The sequence below is a fragment of the Lepidochelys kempii genome, chromosome 2, assembly GCF_965140285.1.
Source record: "Lepidochelys kempii isolate rLepKem1 chromosome 2, rLepKem1.hap1, whole genome shotgun sequence".
Taxonomy (NCBI): domain Eukaryota; kingdom Metazoa; phylum Chordata; order Testudines; family Cheloniidae; genus Lepidochelys; species Lepidochelys kempii.
Genome location: NC_136381.1, coordinates 48,754,806 through 48,777,869, shown reverse-complemented (window position 1 = coordinate 48,777,869; position 23,064 = coordinate 48,754,806). Strand labels below are relative to the sequence as shown.

At 44.7% G+C, this 23,064-nt stretch overlaps 1 protein-coding gene across 3 annotated transcripts in view; it reads left to right on the top strand.

The window, feature by feature from the left end:
- The window catches only part of WWP1 (WW domain containing E3 ubiquitin protein ligase 1), a 180,594-nt gene that overhangs the window by 142,407 nt on the left and 15,123 nt on the right, over nt 1–23,064 (top strand). For all 3 annotated transcript variants that reach the window (XM_073330654.2, XM_073330653.2, XM_073330655.2), the window contains 4 exons: nt 8,355–8,488; nt 8,581–8,721; nt 11,058–11,178; nt 18,629–18,733. In XM_073330654.2, the coding sequence (XP_073186755.1) occupies nt 8,355–8,488; nt 8,581–8,721; nt 11,058–11,178; nt 18,629–18,733 (501 nt within the window). The remainder of the gene's footprint in view (nt 1–8,354; nt 8,489–8,580; nt 8,722–11,057; nt 11,179–18,628; nt 18,734–23,064) is intronic.

Genomic DNA, 23,064 nt, shown 5'->3' with positions numbered 1-23,064 from the left:
GGCCCTGACAATGCATGCATCATGATGCTAATGGGGCAGGTTCATGCTGTGGAACGCCGATTCTGGGCTCGGGAAACAAGCACAGACTGGTGGGACCGCATAGTGTTGCAGGTCTGGGACGATTCCCAGTGGCTGCGAAACTTTCGCATGCGTAAGGGCACTTTCATGGAACTTTGTGACTTGCTTTCCCCTGCCCTGAAGCGCATGAATACCAAGATGAGAGCAGCCCTCACAGTTGAGAAGCGAGTGACGATAGCCCTGTGGAAGCTTGCAACGCCAGACAGCTACCGGTCAGTTGGGAATCAATTTGGAGTGGGCAAATCTACTGTGTGGGCTGCTGTGATGCAAGTAGCTCACGCAATCAAAGATATGCTGATATCAAGGGTAGTGACCCTGGGAAATGTGCAGGTCATAGTGGATGGCTTTGCTGCAATGGGATTCCCTAACTGTGGTGGGGCTATAGACGGAACCCATATCCCTATCTTGGCACCGGAGCACCAAGCCGCCGAGTACATAAACCGCAAGGGGTACTTTTCGATAGTGCTGCAAGCTCTGGTGGATCACAAGGGACGTTTCACCAACATCAACGTGGGATGGCCGGGAAAGGTGCATGATGCTCGCATCTTCAGGAACTCTGGTCTGTTTCAAAAGCTGCAGGAAGGGACTTTATTCCTAGACCAGAAAATAACTGTTGGGGATGTTGAAATGCCTATATGTATCCTTGGGGACCCAGCCTACCCCTTAATGCCATGGCTCATGAAGCCGTACACAGGCAGCCTGGACAGTAGTCAGGAGCTGTTCAACTACAGGCTGAGCAAGTGCAGAATGGTGGTAGAATGTGCATTTGGACGTTTAAAGGCGCGCTGGTGCAGTTTACTGACTCGCTTAGACCTCAGCGAAACCAATATTCCCACTGTTATTACTGCTTGCTGTGTGCTCCACAATATCTGTGAGAGTAAGGGGGAGACGTTTATGGCGGGGTGGGAGGCTGAGGCAAATCGCCTAGCTGCTGGTTACGCGCAGCCAGACACCAGGGCGGTTAGAAGAGCACAGGAGGGCGCGGTACGCATCAGAGAAGCTTTGAAAACCAGTTTCATGACTGGCCAGGCTACGGTGTGAAAGTTCTGTTTGTTTCTCCTTGATGAAACCCCCCGCCCCTTGGTTCACTCTACTTCCCTGTAAGCTAACCACCCTCCCCTCCTCCCTTTAATCATTGCTTGCAGAGGCAATAAAGTCATTGCTGCTTCACAGTCATGCATTCGTTATTCATTCATCACACAAATAGGGAGATGACTACCAAGGTATCCCAGGAGGGGTGGTGGAGGAGGGAAGGAAAATGCCACACAGCACTTTAAGCACAGCACTTTAAAAGTTTACAACTTTAAAATTTATTGAATGACAGCCTTCTTTTTTTTGGGCAATCCTCTGTGGTGGAGTGGCTGGGTGGCCGGAGGCCCCCCCACCACGTTCTTGGGCGTCTGGGTGTGGAGGCTATGGAACTTGGGGAGGAGGGCGGTTGGTTACAAAGGGGCAGCAGTGGCAGTCTGTGCTCCAGCTGCCTTTGCTGCAGCTCAACCATACACTGGAGCATACTGGTTTGGTCCTGCAGCAGCCTCAGCATTGAATCCTGCCTCCTCTCATCACGCTGCCGCCACATTTGAGCTTCAGCCCTGTCTTCAGCCCGCCACTTACTCTCTTCAGCCCGCCACTTACTCTCTTCAGCCCTCCACCTCTCCTCCCGGTCATTTTGTGCTTTCCTGCACTCTGACATTATTTGCCTCCACGCATTCGTCTGTGCTCTGTCAGTGTGGGAGGACAGCATGAGCTCGGAGAACATTTCATCGCGAGTGCGTTTTTTTTCTTTCTAAGCTTCACTAGCCTCTGGGAAGGAGAAGATCCTGTGATCATTGAAACACATGCAGCTGGTGGAGAAAAAAAAAGGGACAGCGGTATTTAAAAAGACACATTTTATAAAACAGTGGCTACACTCTTTCAGGGTAAACCTTGCTGTTAACATTACATACATAGCACATGTGCTTTCGTTACAAGGTCGCATTTTGCCTCCTCCCACCGCGTGACTACCCCCTCAACCTTCCCCCCTCCCTGTGGCTAACAGCGGGGAACATTTCTGTTTAGCCACAGGCAAACAGCCCAGCAGGAACGGGCTCCTCTGAGTGTCCCCTGAAGAAAAGCACTCTATTTCAACCAGGTGACGATGAATTATATCTCACTCTCCTGAGGATAACACAGAGAGAGAAAGAACGGATTTTGGTTGAATGCCAGCAAACATACACTGCAATGCTTTGTTCTACAGTGATTCCCGAGTACGTGTTACTGGCCTGGAGTGGTAAAGTGTCCTACCATGAAGGACGAAATAAGGCTGCCCTCCCCAGAAACCTTTTGCAAAGGCTTTAGGACTACATCTAGGAGAACCGCAAATGCCAGGGCAAAGTAATCCTTTCACATGCTTGCTTTTAAACCATGTATAGCATTTTAAAAGGTACACTCACCAGAGGTCCCTTCTCCGCCTGCTGGGTCCAGGAGGCAGCCTTGGGTGGGTTCGGGGGGTAGTGGCTCCAGGTCTAGGGTGAGAAACAGTTCCTGGCTGTCGGGAAAACCGGTTTCTCCGCTTGCTTGCTGTGAGCTATCTACAACCTCCTCCTCATCATCATCTTCTTCGTCCCCAAAACCTACTTCCGTATTGCCTCCATCTCCATTGAAGGAGTCAAACAACACGGCTGGGGTAGTGGTGGCTGAACCCCCTAAAATGGCATGCAGCTCATCATAGAAGCGGCATGTTTGGAGCTCTGACCCAGAGCGGCTGTTCGCCTCTCTGGTTTTCTGGTAGGCTTGCCTCAGCTCCTTCAGTTTCACGCGGCACTGCTTCGGGTCCCTGTTATGGCCTCTGTCCTTCATGCCCTGGGAGATTTTGACAAAGGTTTTGGCATTTCGAAAACTGGAACGGAGTTCTGATAGCACGGATTCCTCTCCCCAAACAGCGATCAGATCCCGTACCTCCCATTCGGTCCATGCTGGAGCTCTTTTGCGATTCTGGGACTCCATCATGGTCACCTGTGCTGATGAGCTCTGCATGGTCACCTGCAGCTTGCCACGCTGGCCAAACAGGAAATGAGATTCAAAAGTTCGCGGTTCTTTTCCTGTCTACCTGGCCAGTGCATCTGAGTTGAGAGTGCTGTCCAGAGCGGTCAGAATGGAGCACTCTGGGATAGCTCCCGGAGGCCAATACCATCGAATTGTGTCCACAGTACCCCAAATTCGAGCCGGCAACGTCGATTTAAGCGCTAATCCACTTGTCAGGGGTGGAGTAAGGAAATCGATTTTAAGAGCCCTTTAAGTCGAAATAAAGGGCTTCATTGTGTAGACGGGTGCAGGTTTAAATCAATTTAACGCTGCTAAATTCGACCTAAAGTCCTAGTGTAGACCAGGGCTTTGAGATCACTTAGCCAGCTTTTAATCCATTAAATATGTGCAATATTAATTTTCTATCATTCCAGTTTTTTAATTAAATGGTTATGTGGTACCAAGTCAAATGCTTTACAGGAATCTAAGTATATTGCATCAACTCTATTACCTTTATCAGCTAAACTTGTAATCTTATTTTTAAAAAATCAAGTTAGTTTGACACAATCTGTTTTCCATAGACCTAGGTTGATGGCATTAATTATATTTGCCCTCTTTGAATTCTTTATTAATCAAGTCAGGTATCAGCTGCTTCATTATCTTGCTCAGGTTCATTGTCAGACTGAGAGGCATATAATTATCCAGGTAATCCCATTTACTCTTTTTAAATAGTTGCACAACTTTAGCTTTCTTCCAGTCTTCTGGAATGTATCCAGTGTTCCAAGACTTATTGAAAGCTAGCATTTGTGATCTAGCAAGCTCTTCAGCCAGCTCATTTAAAACTTTTTGATGCAAATTATCCAGACCTGCTGATTTTAAAATGTCTAATTCAGTACCCTTGTACATATGTATTATAATTACATGATCACATGCTACTTTTTTTCTACATGATCCTTGCCTCATTCAGGACAGAGGGTGGGACAGTGCTGTGGGGCTGAATCAGGGTTGTATAGTGAATGAGGCTGTTGTCTGTAGGACCCTGATTCATTTGCTGCAGAAGTTTGAAGATAGGGGATTTCAGGAAAAGAAAAGATGATGGTGATGCTTCTTGAAGCTTTTAGCGCTGTGAATTACCTTGTTGCCACCTACCTCCAGCGTGAGGGAGTCCTGTTTGTACTAGCTGGGTGTTAGCTCCCTAAAGCAAGCAGCCTGTCAGCCACTCAGTACTCTTCTCTGGGCTATACCAGCCCTGCCTTTGCTCAAGCCCAGAGTCCCTTCACAGTGTCACCCTGTGGTATCCAGCCACTGATTACTGGATACCCAAAGAAATCCCAGATCCTTTGTTCCCAAAGGAAGAAGTGTACCCCAGTTTACCAGATTTGCTTTACCCCACTGCTCCTGTATTACACACAGCACTTGAGTTCAGTGATAGCAAACAAAAGAAAATTGATTTAGGAAAGAATAGTTTCAAATAGAAACAAGTGCAAGTGATGTAAACAGATGATTACATATAAAACAAAATCATAAAATGCGAACTAGGGCCCATGCTTATTAATAGTTACCTTTTCTATCTCTTAAAGTAGATTCTCACTGCAAAGTTCAGTTTTTTGCAGTGCTTGATAGCCCGAAGGAGATAGGACGCAGTCTTTCACGAAGCAATCCCAATCATCAAGGTACCTCCTCAGTGAATGGATCCAGAGTGTCTTTTTCTCCACCATGTAGTATATTAAATCAGTCTTTTGTCTTTATTCATAGACAGAGCAATCCCCTTGCTATATTTTGTCTTTGATGGTTTTCCATTGGCTTTTCTGAGTTGGTGCAAAGGTAGACAATTGAAGCAATATGTTACATAATGGATTAGGCAGAGAGTCATGACAACTCCCTTCTATGTAAATGGGCCATCATCAAGACACATTATTCCCTGGTGATTCACTTTCACTCCAAGATCATATGGGCATAATTTTCAGTGTAGTTACATTATTCCTTAAATATGACCTGTACACACACTTCCCAATGATTATGAGTAAGTTACAAGCTTTCACACGCTACCCTTTATGAATAAATACATGAAAGCAGTTCATTAGGTGTAGTGAATTTGTCATGTCTGAGACAGGCTTGTAAATAACAATCAATCCTTTGCCAGTTGGTACCAATGGACCTCTGTCACAGTGGTCTCCTGGTGAAGGCAGTTAAATGCCACCCTGGAGAACAGATTCTACTCCTGACTATGTCTTGAAGTTCCTTTGTAATGGATGGAAAGTTGCTTAAAACCAGAATTTTCACAGGTGGTCACTAATAGTGTGGTGTTCATGTTTTGGGTGTCAAGTGCAAGACATCTGGGACCAGATTTGCAGAAATGTTGAGCACTCACAACAGCAACTAAAGTCAAGTAGAGCTCTGCTTTGAATATTTAAAACATACTCTTAAAAAAATCGGGCTCTAGGTGTCTGAAGTTAAGCACCCAAAATTAGTGGACGTGTTTGACAATTTGGGTTTTAATCCATCTGTCCCTCAATTCTCTAGGCATAAAATGGGAAAATCATCATCTACTTTCACACGGGTTTTGTGTAGATAAGTTCATTAGTGCTTTGAAGCACTCTGATACTTTGGTGAGGGCACCATAAAAATATATTGGAGGAAATTAACAATTTTGTATTCCGTACATGGTTTGAATAGCGTTAGGTAAATAAGGCTTAGGGCCACGCAACACATGTGAAGGGTAAAAAGAATGATTGAATAACTACCCATTCCATAAATGAGGCAGGGATGCTGTGGAAAAACGTAATATGTGTTTTTAAAAACTGTGTCATAATACATATGGCTGAATTAAGTTTGCACAGGCAATCTTAACTCTGTCATTTCCTAAATTTTGAGGGCTTGACTTTGCAACCTTAATGTTGTTTCAACATAAGATGATTTTTTTAGCTGGCAGCGGTGGTTGTGTAATTTCATAGATTTTCAAAAAAGCAAATTCCATCTGGCATCATACTGACACCTGCATGAGTCATCAGCAAATCTGGAATCTTTAGGTTCACCGTAAAGACCTCTGCTACTTGAGCTAATGATATAACTGATAGCAATAGTAGGTTATCATCCTCTACATGGAATGCATTAGAGAGAGAGACATGTGCCAGTAGAATTCACAAGTATTTGCTGACAGCAGAGGAATGGTGAGACTCAAAAAACTTGGCTTCCATTCTAGACTGTGAAGGGGAGTAAGTCCTAGTAGTCACAGACCTATGTGTACGCTCCCCCTATGCTGGAACCCGTCTGTCCCATCTCATTAAAGTCCCTGTTCTGTCTTTTCCCTATCATTGTCTCCTGGTCCCAGTCCCATTTTCATTTCCCACACCATCTCAGTCTCCACTCTTCAGGATTGGGCTCCCTGTCAGTTTGTCTCCCTCTACATGCCACTATATGTTCTGAAGTGCACCAGATGTGACCAACTACAGCATACAATGTTCTGATTAGGGTAATGAAAGCAATCCTTGTAATTCCTCATAACTCTGATTCAGAGTGTATTATCTTGCGTGCAAGAATCAAACTAAGTTCAAACCAAAGATAAAGGTTTGGAATCACTGATGACCACAATGTGGACACTCTTGATCAATCCTGCTGCTTGAGAAATCTGAACAATGCATACCTACACAAAGCCAAGTAAGCAGCCTGTGAGGTGCTTGCTTGACAAAGTAAATGCAACTGAAAACAGTGTCTTATAGTGGGAAATGTGAGGCAACCTTAATAGGTAGCGCTACCAGTCCCAACTGTAATATATAGATACTAATCCAAGATGGCAGTCTACTTAATTGTTAGGGGGTTTTTTTTCTGAAATTAAACATTTCTGGCTTGGTAGGTTGTGGTGCAAAAGTAGTTTGTTAGAAGTGATTTTGAATGAGGTAACGGTAGAGCATACCATTTTTGAAGGTCACTCCACACGTAAGAGTCATTCTGAAAGAAATGCAGACATTTGTGAGAAGAGATGTTAGGGATAATAAGGCGGGGATCATTGGCAGACTAGGCGCAGAAAATAAAAAGAAACAAGGTGAAAGGTAAGAGCTGACGGATATTGAAAGGCAAGTAATTTGTAATCAAAAGTGAGTAGTGAAATGTTCATCAAAACTTTACTTCTCAGGCATGTAATAATAGGATGAGTACTTTTTAAAAGCCTGCATAAGTTGAAATGTAGCTTTTAGCCATCTGGCAGGTCCAGAGAGCTTCTTAACTTTTGGTCATACATATTTTTATCAGTAATGAAATCCCAACTATTTTTTTTGTTTTTTAAGAGCGTTCTCTCAGTGCCAAGTAAATATAAGCAACACAGTTTACAATCCTATTGTAGAACAAAGATCAGAGAAATGAACAAAAAAGAGATTGATGGTCAATGCAATTTGGGATTTTCTTATAAAAAGACTATACACATAAGATAGGAAAAATTCACTAAAAATAAAAAGTAGTATTAAATATCTAGAAAGTGACATACAACATAGACTTTAATCTAAAAGGGGGGAAATTAATCCCCTTAGTGAGTAAAATGCAGTGGATCAGAACTGAGCAAAGCTAAGGGTCTCACAGAAGAGAGATTGTGTTCTTTTATGTTTGTCAAGTGCTTGGCGCATAGTTAGTGTTACTGCTATGTAAAGAACAAATAAAATTAATAACCAGAACAGATCCTGTGTGTGTGCATATGCATATGTCTGCGCACACACTCAGAAAATAGGGATGACAGTAAAAATATTTCAATCAAAGGGTCACATTTCCAAAGTCTATTTAATTGACCCATGAGGAATCTCTTTCAGAAGTATTTCAATGATTGACTTTTAAAAATCTTTTTTACATGCTGTAATACTAATTTTTTTTTTTTCTAGATAGAGCAGTAGTACGTTAGGAGCATCAAGTGACCATTGCTTTTAAGCACACATGCCAATACAGCTTAGGAAGACATGTTAGATGTTTTCTGTCAGGCTTACTGTTACATAGAAAAATAATATACCTAAGATTTTACAACTTATGTAATTATAAAGAATCATTGCCAAACCAAATATCTATCAAAAATTTATATTCGTTTCTTTATACTTGCCATTTTATGGGGCGGGGGTTGTTTTGTTTTGTTTTGTTTCTGTTGCGGTTTTTTGAGACATCTAAGTGCTACTCTTGGTGGACAATTTTTTTTCATCTGCTATTTTCATAACTTCTTTTCCCAAAGATTACTTGAGCCATGCAAAAATGAGTTGAAGAAATTGTCATTTAAACTTTTTTCTTCCTCCCCTCTACAGGCATTGTTTCATGGCAAATTTATTGACACGGGTTTTTCTCTGCCATTCTACAAGCGCATGCTAAGTAAGAAACTTACTATTAAAGATTTGGAATCTATTGATACTGAATTTTATAATTCCCTAATTTGGATAAGGTTTGTAGATTTTTTTCAGATGTTTATAGTTTTAAAAAATAGTTAAATGTTTATATTTGTTTGATTTTTCTTTTGCTTGTTTCTTTCCACAGGGACAACAACATTGAAGAGTGTAATTTAGAAATGTACTTTTGTGTTGACATGGAACTTTTGGGAAAAGTTACTTCTCATGAACTGAAATCAGGAGGCTCAAATATCTTGGTAACTGAGGACAACAAAGAAGAATACATTGGGTAGGCAATTACAGGAGTTTAAAAGAATGCCAAATATTTTTTAATTTTCTTCTGTTGCTTTAGTCAGTCTTTATTTGGCAAATTTATGAATATTTTTCCCTACATATTTAAGAAGCAGAAGCCAACCTGTTTGCTTTCTCCCCCTTCTTCCTTATATAGTCTTGGAGAGCTTTACTGAATGGAGAGTTCACACATGATAACTTTGTATATCTTACCAAATAGCATATTTTTTGTTTTGTTTTTAATTTCCTAGGTACTCATGACCTGAGTAGTGTATAGAGTGTCTGGGTGTATAATATGAACTGTATACAAGTTTAAAAACATTTTAGGGTTTCAAATTCAAGTGTGTGTGTAGGGGGGAGAGAGACATTTTGACAATGGGTTCACAGCTGTTCTCTGACAGTAAAGAAATGTAAAGACTTGAGCACTCCTGGATTCAAATCCAGGTTTAATAGAGCAATATGCTTCAGTGATTACAGGTAAGGCTATGGGTTAGTCCCGGGTATTTTTAGTAAAAGTCACAGACAGATCACAGGCAAAAAACAAAAAATCACAGCCTGTGACCTGTCCATGACTTATACTATAAATACCCCTCACTAAATCTTGGGGGCGGACAATCTGGGGGACCTGCTGCTGGGGGGTGGGGCAACCCGGGGGGCCAGCGGGACCTGACTAGCAGCTGGTGTGACTGGCCCTGGGGCTGCCCTAGCAGCTTGCTGCAGAGCCACTCCAGCAGCGACTGGTGTGGCTGTCCCCAGGGCCACCTGAGCAGCAGGCCTCGGAGCCAGCTGATTGGGTGGCCCTGGGGTCAGCCACATTGGCCTCTGCAGAAGTCACGGAGGTCACAGAACGTCACAGAATCCATGACTTCCACAATCTCTGTGACAAACACAGAGCCCTATTTGTAGGCTCTTCTGCCCCTGTAACCCCTTCCTGTCTCTGTCCCTCTATTCTTAGCTACCCACCCAAGCTTTTGCCCTTTTCCCCCTCTGATCCTATCCAAGCCCTCTTCCACCTGCTTCTATTAAACCTCCCCTACCTTAACTAACATCCCTTTCCTCCTCTACACCTATTTGCCCTATCTGTTCCCACCGACAGGCTAGTGTTCTCCTTCCTCTGATGCTGTGCCACCCAGGTCCTGCAGCTCCTTCTCTCCTTGTCTGTCCATCTATACATCCCCCCTACTCCCCAAATTGTGCGTTCCAATGTAGCTGTTCCTCATTCTCCCTCTCATTACCTGGATGCCAACACGGGGACCACTAAGAGCACAGCACAGCGTCACCTGCTCAGTTCCTGTGTGCTCAGTTCTGCAGTCCTGGGCTGGAGCATGGCGAGTTGCTTTGTGGGGATGACATATGCGTAGTCAGTCAGCACATTGGAGCTTAGAAGTTCTGGAGCACATTCAGGCAGACAGTCTTCAGAGATTTTTGTCTGTCAAACTAACAAGTCTCTGAGCATGTGTGAATTGAGATTTTTTTTTTGAGGTTCTTAACTTGGCTTAATTTAGCAAATTTTCATGGGGATAACAAAAGTCACCTCTGACACTAGAATGATTCCCCTCCCCCCGCTCCTGCTAGATATAAAATCGCTGCTCCAAAGCTTGAAGTTTCTTAGTTAAATGATTGTATGTTTTTTTTATTAACATTTGCTAAACAATGTATTTTCCCCTAATCTTTGCATTTAGAAAAGATAGACTATTTCAGCTGAAATCTCGTCTCCTCCTCCTTCTCCTCCTCCTCTTCCCCCCCCCCCCCCGCACAAAAATAAAACAGCATGAGGCAGACATCCTGAATGGAAGATGTCTGCAGTTTGACTAAGTTAAAAGCAACTGAAAACAGGGTCTTATAATGGGAAGTGTTGGGCAGGCTGAACTTCTGGGGAACGATCAGATCTGCCTATAATACTTTTTTGGAGGGGCAAGTATTTTTTCAGAATTAATGGACACCATCTGCACACCAAGATTATAGTAATTTTGATGTAGCTCAAATGTTGTTCCTAAACAGATTGATAGTGTTCCTTTCAATTAAGAGTTTTCATCCTGAAGGATGGCATCACAGCACTTGAAAAATTGATAGTTCAGATTGCAGACTAGCAGTAATAAAGAGTATAACTCTGGATAGGGAAAGGAACTCAAGATCAAGATACTGCTCTGAAGTTAGTGTTTACAACATTGTGGACCTGATTCTGCTCTATACTGGTTTAAATCAGTAGTAACGCCATTGTAGTTTGTGGAGTTGCACCAGTGTAAAAGAGAGTAGAATCAGGCCCTAATATGTATAAAAGGGGTAACCTTCCCAACACATTAATTCTTTTCTCTAAAATTTCTTTTTTTCCAGCCTAATGGCAGAATGGCGTTTTTCTCGGGGAGTAAGAGAACAAACCAAAGCTTTCCTTGATGGTTTTAATGAAGTTGTTCCCCTTCAGTGGCTACAGTATTTTGATGAAAAGGAGTTGGAGGTGAGGATTTATTTTGTTTTATATCTTTATTTTTTATGTTAACATTTTGATATTCTAAGGAAGATTGACTATCTGGTATATGGCTTGATTAATGAAAAGGTCATTATGAATCCGATATCTATAATGTACTGTTAAAATAGAAATATAATTTCTATCAAACGGGGTCAGGACCTCCAGCTACTGCCATTAGATAGTCTGATGAGGGGGGTGTCATAGCAAATTGCCAAAACATGGTGACTGCTAGATCCAGGGGCAGTGTATTAAGAGGATGTAATGAAAAGCTCTACTCCCTACTACTGAGTCCCATGTACAGCTATTATTTTTTTTACGTTCTCCCCAGTCTACACGCACAAAGCTATTCTCCAATGAAGCAATATTTGAAGATGAAAAGGAGCTGGCTACCTGGACCCTGCCAGTCACAGAATTCAGCTAGTTTTTCACCATAGTTAAGTGGCATTTTCTTGTAGTGGACTGTGATGTCAGGGTAGAGAGTAGGAGCTAAAACACCACCCTTAATTCCACTTGGCCAGCAGTCCTCAGCTGCTGCCTCCTCGCCCCCTCACTCCTTTACCAGGTGCCACTTCAACCCATCTAGCACAGAGCACCCACCCACCCACCACCAGAAACTACTGCCATCAGGCATCTCTCAAACAGCACCTCCACCCAAACCAGTCATGGTTACTTTCCTTGATTCCAGTCAAACAGTCCTCTGCAGCCACAAAGGAATTGGGGTTGTGGTATAAAAAGATTGTGGGAATTGGATAACAAGAACCTACCTTGAGAGCTGTTCAGGAGGGGGACTGTTTCTTCACAGCACCTAGCATAGTGGGCCCCTGATTCTTGAATAGTGTTCCCAAAAGCTATTGCAGTACAAATAACAGATGGACATGACATTATTAGTCAATAGGCTAATGGTTTTAGATGGAGGAAGGAGTGACATGTTGTTCTTTGAGTAGATGCAGCCGTGTATTCCATTTATGCGTGTGTACGCCCAGTGCACCAGAGCTGGAGAATTTTGCCGAGCTGTACCCCTAGGAGGTGGCACTTGCATCTCATGCTCATTGCCCTACCACTGGCTATCTGAGGGAGCGCCACCTCAACCCTCCTTAGTTCCTTCTCATTGCCTGTGGCTAGAGTCAGAGATCTGTGTGGTTCTTCACAATCTCTCTCTATCTCTTAGTGTTTTTTCTAGTTGTATATAATTTAGTTAGTACCCTTAGTATTAGTTAGATTTAGTGTTAGACTTACATAAGTATTTACCTCACCATGGTTTAAACATTGTCCATCGTGGGGGAGACAAAGATCCCCCGTGTGGTGTTTGCTGTGCTTGGGTGAGGCCCACATCAAGGAGCAGTGTTCGATTTGTAGATTGTTCACACAACGGACTCAGGTGGCTAGGGACCTTCACCTAAAGCAGCACCTGCTTGAACAGGTGATTCAGCCTGCTTCAGCACCAAGGTCCTTGTCACTTCAGAGGTCGCCCTTGAGTTCTGAGAGTGCTGCTGTTTTGTGCTCTAGGGCTGGTGACTCTCTTAAGAGATGGAGGAGCTGTTCCCTGTCGAGTGCACCAAGGAAAAGGTTACATAAGACCAGTTGAGACCACTCCAGTTCTCACAGGGACTTTTCTCTCCTCCAGAGAGAACATGGACCTGCACAGTGCTAGCGCTGTCGCATGGGATGGTACAGGTGCCTCTGACCGCTCTCCAGTACTACTCAGGGTTGTCAGAGACCCTGCATCATCAACTCCAGTTTTGGCCCTGGACGTCTGTTGAGTCTGGTACCAATGATGGTGATGCCAGCACCAGCTGTTTCCACGCTGGCAGCAATGGACCTCCACTGTTTTTCCATCCCAACACCTGTTGGTCCAGGACTTTGCGAGGGCTACATCATTTATAGTGATATTGGCTGGGTGGGCTGCTGAACCCTTGGGTCTGTCTGCACCACACCCCAGTGTTCTCCTTCCGCAGTTTGCAGAAGTGGGATGGGTGTTGGCCTTGGCATAAGGGACTTCCTTGGCCCTGGGAAACTCCAAGGCACCATTGCATTCAGCTCCGCCGATGTTACCATGGCAGCTCACTGCTCTCCACTTTGGCACCGTTAGCTACTTCGGTACCTGGCTCCGGGAAAAATGGGGGGCATAGTGAGTGCCGGCGCTACTGTTTCCACCATTGGTGCCAGTCCCTTGTTCATTCTGGGCAATGGATAAATCAGATTCTTTACTCGTCCCCTCAGGACTAGCTCCACCTTTATCCCCGGAAACCCGAGGCTCCTCGGTGTCGAGATCGGGATCTTCCTCCTCCCACTCTCCATCACCTGGCTCACATCAGGGGCCATTTATGGAGCACCCTGGATATCAAGATTAGCATTCATCTTGCAGTCAGGACGGGGGGGCCCTGGCCTGGCGCCTACTGGTCACCAATGCTGTCCTTATGCCCAGTGACCTCTATGGAATCTGTCACAGAGTTTGCACTCTTCATCTTGTTCTAAGGTGAGATCATCAGGCAGGTCAGTGGTGGGGACTGATGATCCACCGCAGGCTAAGGCAACAGTGAGTCTTCCCCCTGTGCGGCCGATGGAGTTGTCCTTTCCACTTCCAACTGTCGAGGAGCAAGATTGGGCTTTGGCCCAGTTAACCACCTCTTCGTCGTCCCCAGATGATTCAGCAGTGCCCAATTCTTCCTCTCTTTCAGTGCCTGAGGATTTCAAAGCCTACCAGGACCTGTTGCAGCATGTCTGTGGGCATTCAGACAGAGTTTCTGAAGGAGAATACCCATAAGTTGTTGGATGTCCTGCAACTATCAGCTCCTGGGAGAATGTCCCTTTCTATTAATGATGGGCTCCTAGAGCCTTCAAAGTTTCTTTGTAGCATGTTGGCTTCAGTACCACATACTGCAAAGCATGTGGAGGAAATGCTGTTTTGTCCTGGTGCAGGGATTTGAAGGCTTTTACTCCCATCTGGTCCCAAATTCTCTGATTATAATCATGATGAATGATAGAGCCCAGCAAGGCAAATTTAAGTCCACTCCAAGACATTATTGCAATCTGCACAAGACGTTGTGGACACTTTGGCCAGAGTTATGGCCTCTATGGGGACCATGAAGAAGGCACCCTGGTGGCAGAAATCAGGCATTGCTCCTGATATGCACCATGCTATAGAGGATTTGCTCTTTGAAGGCTGGATGCTATTTTCAGACAATGCAGAGTCTCGGCTGCATTCCTTCAAGGATTCTAGGCTGCCTTACGTCCTTTGGGAGTGTATATACTGACAGTGCAAAGGCACCACATGGTGGCCAATAGCAGTAGCAGTACTGTCCGCAATACATCTTTGGACAGCCTTTTCCTCCTGCAAGTCAGCGGGAACCCAGAAAGATACATAGGTCCCAGAGTAGGAGGCATTTTAGTCGGGGTTTGGCCAATCAACACACCTTCCCACAGTATCTTCTGAGTGCCCATTTTGACTCCTTTATTCAGAGCAGTGGTCCAGTCATCACTCTTTACACCACTTCTGTTCAGAGACAGGTTGGCTTGCTTTTATGGGTGTTGGCCTTGTGGGGCTCGATCACAACCAACAGCTGCGTCTTAAGCATTATCAGATCAGGCTATGCTATCCAGTTCCTCTCCACTCCTCATTCCCACTTTCCCTCTCCATCCCTCTTCAGGGACCCCCTCACAAGATACTCCTCGAGCAGGTCCACTCTCTACTGGCTTTGGTGGAGGATGTTCCTCCAGAACACTGGCTTCAGGGCTACTATTCCCAGTACTTTCTGGTTCCCAAATCCAAAGGGGGGGTAAGACCCATTCTTGGCCTTCACAACCTCAACAAATATATCAGGTACGTGAGGTTCTGAATGGTCACCCTATCAACTGACCTCCCCACATTGTCTCAGAATGACTGTTTTGGTGCCCTGGACCTTCAGAATGCCTGTTTTCATGTGGCGATTTTGCTGAGCCACAAAAAATTCCTCCAATTCATTGTGGCGAAGTGCCATTTTCAGTACATGGTGCTGCCTTTTGGTCACTGACATCTCCCTGATGGGCTGGGGAGCACATCTGGGGTTGCTGAAAGTTCAGGATCTATGGTCTGAGCAGGAGTCCTCACTGCATATTAACATAAATGGAGTTTCAGGCCATCTATGAGGCTTGCCTGGCCTCTCTGAACCACATCAGGGGCTGAGTTGTTCACGTACTTACCAACAATATCACTCCAATATATTATGTGAACAGGCCAGGGGTGACTCACTTCAGGATGCTCTGCCAAGAGGCGATCAGGTTGTGTGAGTTCTGCCTTGAGGAGAGTATCACCCTGACGGCTGATCACTTGTCTGGGGCCCAAAATCATCTTGCAAGAATTGTTCCCTGAATCACGAGTGGTCCCCGAAGAGGAGAGTCTTGCAGGTCGTCTTTGCAGCGTGGGGTATTCTGACGATCGACCTGTTTGCTACAAGGGACAACAAGAAAGGCTGTCCTGCTCAGTCCAGACTCCCTGACCAACACCTTCCATCTCAGGTGGCAGTCAGTTCTTCTGTACCCTTTTCCTCCAGTTCTGAAGCTGAATTCCTCCAAAGCTGAAAGTGGGTCGAGACAAGCTTACCTCATTCCCCAGACGTGACTGAGGCAGTATTGGTTCTGACCTTCTCACGCTGTCAGTTCAGCCTCCAATATCCCTTCCTCACCATCCAGACCTCATGTAGAATCACGGTTGCACCTTGCATCTTGCATTCAGCTCCCTGCATCTCACCGGGTGGTTGCTTGGTTGAATGAGGAGGAAGTGTGTTATCAGTGGGCATTCAACAGGTACTACTCAAAAGCAGAAAGCCCTCTACCAGAATCACCTATTCGGCAAAATGGATTGGCCTGCAGAGTTCAGCTGATGCTGACCTCTATCCAGGACATCTTGGAGTACTTGCTGCATCTTCAGTCATCGGGCCTTTAGCTCAATGAGTGTGCTCCTAGTGGCGATTTTCAGCATTTCATCCCCCCATTCATGGAAGATCACTTTTTTCCAATGTCAAGGTAACAAGATTCTTAAAAGGGCTTCTTTGTCTCCATTCTCCAGTCAAAGAGCCAGTTCCTCTGTGTGAGTGGAGTTGTTGTGACCTGGCTCATGGGAATGCAGTGCCACTCATTCAAATTTGGCCTACCTGGACTTGTCAGCCCAGCTCTGACGGTACCCGAAATAAACCCTGCTTTAGCTGATGCTCCTGGAAGAGAGTTCTACTGCAAGGCACCACAAGGTGGTGCAGTATCCCACAAGTGTGACTATTCAGAATGATCTTGAACTCTGGTTACAGGTAAGTAATCTTCATTTTTGTCTGAGTAAGGACTTCTGAATTGGGTCCTTATATAGTGCTCATTTCTACAGACTGCTAACTGCTTCTGGTGAAATCATAGAAGATTAGGGTTGGAAGAGACCTCAGGAGGTCATCTAGTCCAACGCCCTGCACAAAGCAGGACCAACCCCAACTAAATCATCCCAGCCAGGGCTTTGTCAAGCCAGGCCTTAAAAACCTCTAGGGATGGAGATTCCACTACTTTCCTAGGTAACCCATTCCAGTGCTTCACTACCTTCCTAGTGAAATAGTTTTTCCCTAATATCCAACCTAGACCTCCCCCACTGCAACTTGAGACCATTACTCCTTGTTTGGTCATCTGCCACCACTGAGAACAGCCTAGCTCCATCCTCTTTGGAACCCCCCTTCAGGTAGTTGAAGGCTGCTATCAAATCTCTCCTCACTCTTCTCTTCTGCAGACTAAATAAGCCCAGTTCCCTCAGCCTCTCCTCATAAGTCATGTGCCCCAGCCCCCTGATAATTTTCGTTGCCCTCCACTGGACTCTCTCCAATTTGTCCACATCCTTTCTGTAGTGGGGGGCCCAAAACTGTACACAATACTCCAGATGTGGCCTCACCAGTGCTGAATAGAGGGGAATAATCAATTCCCTCAATCTCCTGGCAATGCTCCTACTAATGCAGCCCAAAATGCCATTAGCCTTCTAGTTAACAAGGGCACACTGTTGACTCATATCCAGTTTCTTGTCCACTGTAATCCCCAGAACTGCCACTTAGCCAGTCAGTCCCCAGCCTCTAGGAGTGCATGGGATTCTTCTGTCCTAAGTGCTGGACTCTGCATTTGTTCTTGTTGAACCTCATCAGATCTCTTTTAGCCCAATCCTCCAATTTGTTTAGGTCACTCTGGACCCTATCCCTACCCTTCCGCGTATATACCTCTTCCCCTAGCTTAGTGTCATCTGCGAACTTGCTTAGGGTACAATCCAGCCCATCATTCAGATCATTAATGAAGATGTTGAACAAAACCAGCCCCAGGACAGACCACTGGGGCACTCCGCTTGATATTGGCTGCCATCTGGACATGGAGCCGTTGTTCCCTACCTGTTGATCCTGACAATCTAGCCAGCTTTCTATCCACATTATAGTCCATTCAACCAATCCATACTTTTTTAACTTGCTGGCAAGAATACTATGGGAGACCGTATCAAACAAGATACATCACGTCCACCGCTTTCCCCATATCCATAGAGCCAGTTATCTTATCATAGAAGGCAGTCAGGTTGGTCAGGCATGACTTGCTCTTGGTGAATCCATATTGACTGTTCCTGATCACCTTCCTCTTCTCCAAGTGCTTCAAAATAGATTCCTTGAGGACCTGTTCCATGATTTTTTCAGGGACTGAGCTGATGCTCACCAGTCTGTAGTTTCCCCGGATTCTCCTTCCATTTTTAAGAGATGGGCACTATATTTGCTTTTTTCCCATCGTCTGGGACCTCCCCCGATCATCACAAGTTTTCAAAGATAATGGCCAATGGCTCTGCAATCAGCCAACTCCCTCAGCGCCCTCAGATGCATTAGATCCAGCGCCATGGACTTGTCCATGTCCAGCTTTTCTAAATAGTCCTTAACCTGTTCTTTCACCACTGAGGGCTGCTCACCTCCTCCCCATACTGTGCTGTCCAGTGCAGCAGTCTGGGAGCTGACCTTGTCTGTGAAGACTGAGGCAAAAAAAGCATTGAGTACTTCAGCTTTTTCCACATCATCTGTCACTAGGTTGCCTCCCCCATTCAGTAAGAGTTCCACACTTTCCCTGACCACCTCCTTGTTGCTAACATACCTGAGCACCATAGACTTCCGTTGAATTTAGTGATAGTATTGTGTGCTGAACACCTCACAGGATTGGGCCCCGGGTGAGAGTACTCTTCAGAGCACTTAACAAACAAGAACTAATAAAGCTTCATGGTGCCCTATGAGGTAAGTAAAGAGTAGAGAAGAGTTGGATTAGAATGCAGGAGTTCTTGGTTCTGTGTTCAGACCAAACTTTTTGACTCCTCTTCATTGTGCAGATGTCTTTCATCTAGAGTACATAATAATTAAAAGTTAGTACAGTGCATCTATAATGATATGATGGAGAAGTAGTTAAATGGTTGTTTATTTTCCAGGTTATGCTCTGTGGCATGCAAGAGGTTGATTTAGCAGATTGGCAAAGGAACACCGTTTATCGTCATTATACAAGAAATAGCAAGCAGATCATATGGTTCTGGCAGGTATGATGCTCATAAATTTTTTTATTTTCCTGTTCTCTTTTAGACAAAAGTTATGGAAACAGTTATATTCCTGTTCAAAACCTGTTAAAAAATCTGGCCTTTTTTTTTATTGTTAGAAAAGGAATACTTATTTTCAGAGACTTTCTTGGTATACTATTGTAATGTATTAATCTCCATTTTAGACTGTTTTACTTCTGGTATATGCCTAAGAGGTTTTTTTAAACCTCTAGTAATTTCTGTCTAATTCTCTACTTTAGATAGTAGTTATATGGCTGGGGTGAGGGAACATAAGCTGTGTCCAGGCTTCCAGTTTTCTGTTCGTCCCACTCCCCACCATCCCCCAGTGTCAAAAGAGGGACTACTAGTTACTTTTATAAATTGTTTGGGGAGTTATCCACATAGCACATAGCTTTTTGGGTTTAATAGTTTGTTCTTATTTTCTGTATTATATTTTACTTTTTAGGTTTGATTGTTACACTGTAGTTAAGACTGAAGAGCTTGTATTTTTAGCATTAGTTAACAGTAGTCTTCGTTACATTGTTCTGTTAAATGTAGACATTTATCTGACACAGTTACTTCCTATGTTAAGAATATGATAAACTGTGGGGTTTTTTAGATAGTGGTAACTGTTGAAAAATATTGACATTTGTAATAATGACTGCTGTAAAGTTATTTTCAGGTTTGAGCCTGTCTTAGAATGTGAAGAGAAGAGAAATATCCTATACTCTCCAAAAATGTACCAAGAATTCACCCAGGAGATTAAAACCAGCAGTCACAGCCAGTACATTTTCTACTGTGTTCTATGTCACTTTGGCTTAGTGATCTGCTTAAGAATGCCAGCAGGAAAAGTCAGACATCCCCAATCCTCTAAGACTGATTTGAACTATTTAGTGTGAACTATTTGAACTATTTCAAGGGCCATTGATTCATATGCTACAACTTTGTCAATTTACAAGAAACTAATTATTGAAAGATTCCTAGCAAATGGTAAAATAACTGAATAGTGTTTCAACATTTACAGAGCACTGATGTCTTTCAGTTGCACATGTCTCTAAGAAAGACAAGATTAAAGTAATGCCTATGCTATCTCACTCATACAAGAAAAAAGTTACTTTTACTTTATCCCCCTTCTAACTAATAAAGGCTTCTTGGCTTGGATTCGCCAGTCTACTAAGGCCACTTTGTATCATGTAAGCCTTAAAGTGACCAGAGATGGCCAGCAGAAAATTGTCATCCTTCAAGGGAACTTTCCATTGGGAGGAAAGGTGGTGGAAGTGCTTCTACACAAGCTGTACCCCATCTTTCCTTCTATGGTCATAATAGGTGATAGGAAGCATGTTGGGGCATTCTGTGGACAGGATGGAGAGGGAGAAGGAGCATGGTGGAGCGAAGCTCTACTACACCTGATCCTTCACTGTTGTGACAATCCTAAGGGACTGTATGCAGTAGTGTCAGAGAAAGCTTCTCCTGTGGAGATCTAACTTGTGTCAGAGATTAGTGGCTAAAGATTATGTACATGCGACTGCATCACTGCAACTCACCTCTTGACTGCAGTTGAGCTTCGTGCAGGCAGAGTGGATAATTTTCACCATTATGATTTAGACTTTGACAAGTAGCCCAATCTGGGATGGTCTATGAACTACATTTAGTTAATATGTTGCCTTCAGCACGACACATGCTCAGTATTTTCATGGTAGAAGCCTTCATAGCTCCAATAAGAATGATGAAGATAAATGGTCTTTCAGTTAGGTCCTACTTAATCTATATTGGTGAGGATTTGAGTGACTGGGTGCCAAGTCAGGAGCTGACTCAGCACATCCTGTTATATTAGGATAAAAGTGCAGCCTTTAAAAACTATAACTACTCTGCCTTGATTGGTATTTAAAAGATTATTACCACACTCAATCAAAATAGCAAAAATATTCTGAGGGACATGCCCTATGCATGTAATGTCCTATGCGTACTCCATTTCAACTGCCCCTTTGATCAGACACTTTTTGTAGCATTGCCCATTTGGTCCACACGTGCACCCTAGCTATCCTTGTACCCTGAACCAAAGGTATATAGAGCAGTGTTGAACAAACCACCTTCGTTTCCTTCTCAACCACCTTGCGTTTGAGACTGAGCATCTGTAGGGAAGCTGGAGCATAGGTAGCCTGGCCTAGCAGTCATAACTGGGCTGGGGGTCTACACATCAGAATGGTAGTCAGTGAGCAGGGGTCAGAATAATCGCTGGAGCCAGGTTCAATGAGCGCGAGTCAGGGTGAAAGTCAGACTGTGGTCGGAGACTAGATCAGAGGTAGTACCATACCAGGATAGAATCAGGAGGCAGGAGCAGAGTCTGGCAGGGATCAGAGGCCAGAGATCAGGAGATGAGGTGAGGTCTGGAGTTGTAGCAGGTCCAAAGTCTGTCCTGTTGTCCAGACAACTTCCTGGGGCACCCTCCAAGGTTAAATACAGTGCTTGGCCAATCAGAGGGCTTCAAGGTGCTTTCAGTCTGGGTTTCTTGGGCAGTACTTCCTGGGGCGCCTCCTAATCACAGTGCTCCCTGACTCTGGCTCTGAATGTCCTGCTGGTGGCACTGTGGGAACGTCAGCTGTCCCAGGCTCCGCAGACCCAGGCTCTAGTCCCCGGATCCTTAAAATATCTTGCACTGGCTACTTCATACTTAGTTGGTTTTTTTTTCCCTTAGGGAATAGCTTCAAGGTTTTACTTTGTTGTTTAGGTATTAGTCCCCTTTTTAGTTTTTACTAGTTAGAGTAATGTTTTTGAGGGGACTTTTTTGAGCGACTCATTATTTCCCTCCCCACAATCCGCCAGGGGCCTTTCCTTCTTTGAAAGATTTTATTCTCAAGTTATGCCTAGATCCTCTGGATCTAAACATTGCCTCACTTGCTGGGATTCTGTCCCAGTTAGCAATGGTCATTCTCACTGTATCCACTACTTAGGGGATACCCATGTGCCATCAAAGTGTAAAATTTGTTCAGGGTTTAAGAGTAGGTCCAGAAAAAACAGGGAGATTAATCTTAGGCTCCTCATTAGTGCTCCGGTCAATCTGCGTCACACCCAGGCCCTGATACGCCCCGCCCCTGTACAGCGGTCTTCCAAGGAGCACAGTGCCCCATTGACCTGTGCAGCCACCCCCAGATAGTCATGTGAGAGAAAGACTTGCAGAAAGAGAAACTCCAGATCCTTTTAAGAAGTCAGTGCCAAGAAACCTAGGTCACCACAGTGACATGCTGTTTTGGAGAGCTCCTGTCCCAGAAAGAGACTCCAAGCTCTGCCAATACCAAGAACCCCTCAGCTAAGGCTTCAGGAATTTGAGTCCTGTGGTACTAGCATCACTCAGTCCTGAAACCGGCCTTGGTACCACCCAGTCACAATCTTGGTGCTAAGAATAGTAAGGATTCTGCACAATCTTTTGATTGTATACCATACAAGGCAAATGGACTGCAAAGAGTCCATTCTCCATATCAACCTCCTGGAACTCAGGGCAGTCAGAGTTGTCTGCAGCAGTTTCCTTGCTATGGTCAAGAGTCAATGTGTACTATATGCTTCTCCTTGATGATACAAGAGTCACCCTTTGGGAAGAAGCAATATAACTATGGAACTGGTTCATAGCTCATCAGATTTTCATTTTGCCTCATGCTTAACAGGTCTGTAGAACACCATAGCCAATAGTTCGAGCAGATACTTCTGCCAGGACCACAAGTAGAAAATCAACAACCTGATTCTCAAGCATACATTCCGCACATTAGGTTTTCCAGAAATAGATCTGTTTGCTACCACCATCAACAGAAAGAGTTGAAAGTTCTGCTCAAGAGGGAGTCTAGGGCATCAGTCTCTGGGAGATTCTTTCCTCATGTCTAAGGCTGTGATTTTTTCAGGGAGGTCATGGAAGTCACCTGACTTTCTGGGACTTTCCTTTGCCTGCAGGCACTGCCCCCACAGCTCTCATTAGCCACAGTTCCTGGCCAATGGGAGCTGCGGAGCCTGCACTCAGGGCAGAGGCAGTGTGCAGAGCTGCCTGGCCGCGCCTCTGCCTAGGAGCTGAGGGAGGGGCCGCTAGCCCTGCCCTTCCAGGGAGGCGTGGAGCCAGGTAGGGAGCCTGCTAGCCCTGCCCCCACTTACCTCCCGAGCACCTGCGACACCTCCAAGCTGCCCCTTTCCCCTCAAGATTTAGTCATGGGTATATAGTACAAGTCGTGTATAGGCGCCTTCATGGCGCCCAATATAGGGTCCCACTGACACCCCACCCCCTCAGTTCCTTCTTACCGCCCAGGACGGCAAGCTGGAACTTTGTTCACTCTTACAGCAAGTGCCTTAACAGT